At 40.8% G+C, this 7,166-nt stretch overlaps 1 protein-coding gene across 1 annotated transcript in view; it reads right to left on the minus strand.

The window, feature by feature from the left end:
* LOC115277423 (laminin subunit alpha-3-like) overlaps positions 1-7,166 on the minus strand; it is a 225,862-nt gene that overhangs the window by 98,443 nt on the left and 120,253 nt on the right. The window contains 4 exon segments of the mRNA XM_029921574.1: positions 50-147; positions 2,080-2,188; positions 5,884-6,044; positions 7,098-7,120. Coding sequence (XP_029777434.1) covers positions 50-147; positions 2,080-2,188; positions 5,884-6,044; positions 7,098-7,120 — 391 coding nt within the window.

Genomic DNA, 7,166 nt, shown 5'->3' on the forward strand with positions numbered 1-7,166 from the left:
CAGTAAGACTCAGAGCACCAACAAGGGAGAAAGGAGGGAAACCCATTACCTTTGATTAACATACTGCCCGTAACTGGCAATGCACTTGACTTGAGGTCTCAAATATTCAGTTGAGAATTCTTCAATGGGTATGATACAAATTTGATGCTGTTGAGCAAATACAATGCAAAAAGGTACAGCATGGTTATTAGCAAAGCCAACGGTATGGTCAAACATACTCTTCAAAAAGCTGTTAAGTACAGAAATTAAAATTGTTATTTTAAAGTAATAAAAATTGTGCAATGGCACTCCCTATGACCTCATTATGTACAACAAACCCTCTCCCCTATTATACAGGATCAATGCCTAAGTGCTCTTGGAATAGTCACATGAATAAATGAAATCATGAAAGTTCAAAAACAACTCTTTGTCAGTGACTTTTGCTGACTGTTTTGCTCTCCTGCCCTGGGCTGATGTTGACTCTTCAGACCCCTTGACAGGGAGAGGGGGGATGTGGGAGGCCATGAAGGAGGCTGCCATTCAAGCCTGTTGTCTCTAGCTCCTGCTACAAATAACCTTTCTTGAGGTACCCGGGTGGTTCAGTTGATTAAGCATTCAACCCCTGACTTCAGCTCAGGTCATGATCTCATGGTTCATAAGTTCCAGCCATGCACTGGGCTCCACCCTGACAGCGTGGTGCTTTGGAATCCTCTCCCTCCCTCTCACTCTGTACCTCCCCCTCTAGTGCTCTCACTGTCTCAAAAATAAATAAATAAACATTAAAAAAAACAAGAAAACAAAAAACCCCCACAAATAATCTTTCTTAATAGAGGAGGATTTGAATTTCAGGCACATTTGGGCTTCATTGAAGGAACGGTCTCCAGAGCTAGTTTTTACCTTATCAACAGATTTTATTTTGATCAAACCTATATTACCAGCTTGATCACAAATCTATTTGACAAAAATTTTTAATAAACACCTACTATATGCCAGGCACTGAGACTGGGCGGTCCTGCAAGACCAAGATGAATAATACCTCTGCCCTCACATAGCTTAAGTTGTAGTTAGACATCTGAATGATATTGGACTCTGAATGACATTTGACTATTTCAATAAGGGTACACTTATGCTTAACTAGATGAAGATTCAGTCCCATTATAATTTCCAAAGATGAGGAGGTTAAGATTTGCTTGAATTGTTATGTTTAAAAAAAGAGTCACAATTTTAAAAAGAAAGTCTTAAGTCATTGCATAATTTATGTAGTAACTTTTAACAACTCAATTCAGGATGATTCTTCAGAGAAGGCTCAAAGTTTTTAATACTGTCAAGCACAAATATTGAAAACATATCAGAACAGGCTGGCCTGGCATTTCCCGGAATGTGATACATGCTTAATATTAGCAATGACAGGAAGTTGCTTCATACTTAGATAATCTTCTGTTCCCTGAAACATTTGTTATAAATCTAGCCACCCCTTCCTAGCCCAGACCCCACTGCCTGTGGGTTATCATAATTCTCAATATTTAAGTTGTGCTATTAAAAGGAAGGCACGAAGGGTATTTAATCTGACAAACCTGTAATTTTACCTCTTAATGATATATATTTAATTAACTGAATACTATACTTTTTGAGATAGAGTAACAATAGTCTGGAAAAGAAATACCAGGTGATTGCAACCTTGAAAATTCTGAAGGAATCATCCAAGAAGCTAACAGACATAATAAAATAGAAAAATGGGAAAGAAAATAAACAGTCACTGATGGCATTTCTATATACTAGCATAATAATAAACTAGGACCTATTAAGAACAAAAGATACTTCATTTATAATACTAACAATGGGTAAACATTAATAAAATAGAGTTTTGTGAGATGTGTTCAAATTTGATGACCAAATTTTACTGGGTGCGATAAAAAGTCTCAAAGGAAGAGGCAAGACAGAGTTCTACATGGGAAGGAAAAACATCATTAAGTTGGCAGTTCTTCACAGGTTCATTTTAGAAGATTTAATACAAACCCAGACAACATTTTTACTAAGTTTTAAAATATAGAGATATCAACAAAATGCTTCTAAAACTCAAAGGGCAAAACAGAAGCATACCAGAAGGAACTGGGTCCCACGTGCTTTGAGCTGAATGTCTGCATCTGCTAACAGCTCATACACGGCGATGCGACTTCTGCCATCAGTCACGACACTCCGGCAGAGGACACTGCAAGAGGAAAGAGTTTTCTTAGCCTGACTCGTCTGGTCTCCCTGACTTTGTGCTTCCCTGTGGGATAGCTGACTGCTCTTCAGTTTCTCCTATTCATAACCAGGTTACTGACAGCAAATTTCCCAGCACAACAAGTTTAAGAGGGATGCATGCAGTCTACCATCAATACAAGAAAAAGAACCTTCTGATTGTGGTCTGAGCTGCACATCTCGGGGCCAAAGGACTTGCTCACTTTTTCCAAACCAGCTTTATGTAATACTTGGTCTAGTCATCAAGAGAAAAAGCCACAGGGTCAATAATGTCTGATCTCCAAGACACAATCTATGAGAAATTTATCAATATTGTTGGTACCATCGGGTGACTGAAGATGCCTCTTGGCCTCACAGTGATGATTATACATGGTGTCAGCACTAGGGCTGGCCTTACTCTAGTCATGGAACACCAGGGTTTACCTCTGCAAGCTCAGTCTGTTCCTTTCATCCTACTTTCCTCATTGTACCAGCTACACTCCTTCCCCCCACCCCATCAGGTGAAATACAGAGTTCAGGAACATTTCAAAGATCATGGCTTGGAACCAAAGAACACACTCTAATGGTACCACCCCTAAAGGAAGTATTTTCAGAGAAATGTTTCTGACTTCATATTCTGTAGCAACTTTTCTGTCTGTAAACACAATTTGGAAACTAGAGACAAACTAGAAATGACTCTCTAACCAAAGATCACTATCTCTGAGAAATGTTGGAAAAGAATTATGCAATGACTTTTTGGTAAAGATTAAAATGAGATAGTATATAAAGAGCCATGGTTAGAAACTCAATGAACAGTTATTTTCTTTTCTCTTTTGTGTGTGTGTTTGTGTGTGTGTGTGTGTGTGTGTGTGTCTGTGTGTGTGAAATTAAAATGCATTCCTTTTGGATTCAGTCATAATCCTGGGAGTTAAGTATATTATGCAATTCATTTAGATTTAGTTTTATCTATATCATTTTAAAACTCCTACTAAGAATAGACTAATGGTAATATCTGGATTGATTTCATCAGGAGCGATCACCTCTCTCATGGAAGGCAGATTGGATTTATTACAACACTGTTTTAAAAAATGGTATTTTAATTAGCGCTATTTTTCTGTTGGGATATTATTAAAATTTTTTTTAATGTTTTATTTATTTTTGAGAGAGAGACAGCATAAGCAGGGGAGGGTCAGAGAGAAAGGGAGACACAGAGTCCAGACAGGCTCCAGGCTCTGAGCTAGCTGTCTGCACATAGCCTGACGTGGGGCTCAAACCCACGAACCGGGAGATCATGACCTGAGCCAAAGTCAGCCGCCCAACTGACTGAGCCACCCAGGCACCCCGGTTGGGATATTTTTTAAAGTAACACCATTAGAACTCACTCAAGAAGTGCTGGGAAAGGTTCCACCTTCAGCAGGAAAAGCTGCCATGTTGAAAAGGCCTCTCATTTGAAATAGGCTTTTATGGGTCAAATATTTTCTAACTGCGCCATATTTTTGGACTCCAGTACTAATAGCCTGTTCATTTCCACTTGTCCACATGACCACCAAAGTAGAGAAGAAGGAAATATTTTAGAGAAGTTGAAACAATACTATGAGACTTTCCTGGAAATGGTTAAGTACGTTAAAAGAAAGTCCTAGTCTAATACAATACTGTCTTGAAATTCTAATGTCCCTGGTGAAGAACTAGGTGTGGTCATGTCCAGAGCCAAAATGAACTGTGGAATATCACACCATTCTCCCCCCCAAATGCCATTTGTACAGGGGTCATAAAACCAAGCTCATGGCTTATGAAACCCTGGAAGGGTGACCTTTCTTTCCTTAGTTTTGAAACCACTCCTCTGGTTGGTATAGATGTTCTCAGCCTCTTCTGAGATGGTTCAGAGAACCACCAGGGACATGAGGAGTGTTTCTTCCTGGGCCCTCAGCCATCACTACCTTGTGTTCTGTGGAGCAGGGATCAAGTGATATGATCTGGAAGCAAAGCAGTCAGAGAGCTGAACCAGAGGGTGAACTTGGAAGGACAGGGTGCAGAGGGGCCCTGCCCAGCCCTGTGGCCAACAGTCTCCAGGACTCAGGTGGTCAGGTGACTCACCCACCTATGAGTGTACATTCCAGGGGTTACTGATGTCATCCAGAGATGAAGCTAACATTTTCAGATAATGATAGAACATTCTGGAGAACTTTTTGGGCTCATCTGGGACGCCTACTAAAAATTCCAAATGCAATTATGTTCTTTGTTTTGGTTTTTTTTTTTTAATTATCATCTCAGAGAAAAGGGCTGATTAGATTTTTAAGAAGATTTTTAAAAGAAATCCTCACTGTTGCTTTTTTAGGGTTGCTGAAAGCATGATGTTAGTTCAATATCATTTCATCAAGTCTCATAAAAGTTTCCATTCTAAGCTCCTAAAAGTAACTCTTTTCATAAGTTCTTTTATTTGCAAAAGAGGAAAATGTCCAACTACTTCAGGTCATTTGGAGTTTGACAAAAAGCCACAGGCACGTAGTGGTAATAAAATGTTCAAGGCCTTGGCCAAGAACAGAGTGGGTTCATTGCAGTTCACCACCTGCTGTCTAAAGAGACTGACTTCTGTGCCATTTATTATACAATTAATATTATGTTGAAAACACCCCATGTGCTGATTCCTTAATTAGAGCATATTTTGAACATTTGCATATATCTTGAAATATGATACAAAGAAAACAACTTTTAATAAATTGTTTTCAAATTTTCTGGAAAACAGTAACTGATTTTAATCAGGGTGAATTTTAAAATCTTTGGTTAGGGGCACCTGTGTGGCTTAGTCAGTTAAGGATCCGACTTTGGCTCGGGTCATGATCTCACAGTTTGTGAGTTTGAGTGCTGCATGCGTCTCTGTGCTGGCAGTGCGGAGCCCACTTTGGACCCTCTGTCTCCCCCTCTCTCTCCCCTCCCCAGCTCCCAGACTCTCTCTCAGAAATGAATAAACAGGGGCGCCTGGGTGGCTCAGTCGGTTAAGCCTCCGACTTCGGCTCAGGTCAGATCTCACGTCCGTGGGTTTGAGCCCCGTGTCAGGCTCTGTGCTGACACCTAGCTCAGAGCCTGGAGCCTGCTTCCGGTTCTGTATCTCCTTCTCTCTCTGCCCCTCCCCCTCTCATGCTCTGTCTCTCTCAGTATCAAAAATAAATAAAACATTAAAAAAAATTTTTTTAAAGAAATGAATAAACATTTTTTAAAAAGTCTTTGGTTAATTCTTTTTCACCTGATGATCCTCAAACATTAATTATTCCTAGTTTCTGAAGGGCATGTTGGGAAGGCAGTCATGACAGAGACAGAGTCTTTTCTCCTTTTCCATGCACCCATGTGCTCTACACAGCATGTGAGGTGAGAACACTTGAGTTCACTGCACCACACAGGGGTGACGGAGAATTAAATAAAAAGGTCATGCTGCTTCCTGGGAATCTGAGCCAAAATAGGGAGTAGAACAGAGAGCTTTTCAAGAAAATGCAACATTTTCAAGATGATGCCCCCAGAGAAGTCTCCCAATACTCACAGTGTGTTTGACGCCACAGAGCAGACCCTGCTTGTCTTCAAGATCAGCCTCAAAAAGGAAACAACATCCCAATCCAGATAAAAACCAGAGTTCCCAAAGCCGACCTCCTGATTGCTGAGGAACAAAGGAACCCCCAGGGCAGGACTGATTACCTGTACTTGCAGCTGTAGACGTCCACCTGGCCTCCCAGGACAGACCCAGGGCTCTGCATGTGCACATCAACCACAGACAGCTGGTCTGCTCCCGTGGAATACTCCAGCACGACCACGTAGTGGCCGACCTGGGGAACCCGCAGCCGCAGGTGCAGCTCCACCTGTGAGAGAGCCCGAGCACATGGATGTGACATGTACTGCATGTGTTTACGTGAGCAATAGTGAAACCAGGGCTGAGCACACACCTGGGAACAGTGTATGTCATCCTAGTAGGAAATGTGGTTCTATGCGGAGGAATGCCAGATAAGACACAGGACAGGGGTGCCTGGGTGGCTCACTCGGTTGAGCTTCCAACTTCGGTTTAGGACATGATCACATGGCTTGGGACTTTGAGCCCCACATCATGTTCTCTGCTGTCAGCACAGAGCCTGCTTTGGATCCTCTGAGCCCCCTTCCCCCTCCCCTGCTCACACTCTCTTGCTCTCTCTCAAAAATAAATAAACTTAGAAAAATACAGGATGAATTTTTTATTAAAATATTTTATTTAATATTAAAAATGAAAAATACTAAATCTTTCATTAAATATAAAATTCAGATAAATAACATAACTATTGTTTATCTGTGATTCAAATTTAATGGTGCATTGGTATTTCTTTCTAAATCTGGCAACCCTACTTATGGGGGCTTCAGCTCCTTTTACCCACATATTTGCCTTATTTCTCAAGGCAAAAGACACTAACTTGAGGTAAAAGGCAATCTCCAATGAGTGATAGGAGGACAGAAGTATGCCTTGAGGCTCATTTGCTGTTCCTCAATTTTAAAAGGGAACTTTAAATTCTATGGATGCAGGTCATGTGAAGTGATGCATGCACCCCACTCCTGGGATAACAACTAATAATACTTTGGTTTTCATACTTCAAACATATGTGTGAAAAAGCACCCTTATGTACCCTTTTTTTAAAAAAAGGAAAGACTGTGCTCATAGTAGGCAATCATGGATGTTTTTGTACTGTCACAGCAGAGCTGAGTAGCTCAACAGAGCCCCTAATGGCTCAAAGAGCTGAAAATATTTACTATCTGGCCTTGTACCAAAACAAAAACAAAAACAAAAAAAAAACAAAAAACAACCCACTCCTGACATCACCTATCGGTTAGGAGCTTGGAGCACAGAACCATACTGTCACCAGCTGTGTGACTGTGAGCGAGTTACTTACCGCCCGTGTGCTCCAGTACCCTCCTGTGTACAAATGAGAGTAACAAGATACCACCTCTTAAGATTATTA

This window comes from Suricata suricatta, chromosome 14 (assembly GCF_006229205.1).
Source record: "Suricata suricatta isolate VVHF042 chromosome 14, meerkat_22Aug2017_6uvM2_HiC, whole genome shotgun sequence".
Classification (NCBI taxonomy): Eukaryota; Metazoa; Chordata; class Mammalia; order Carnivora; family Herpestidae; genus Suricata; species Suricata suricatta.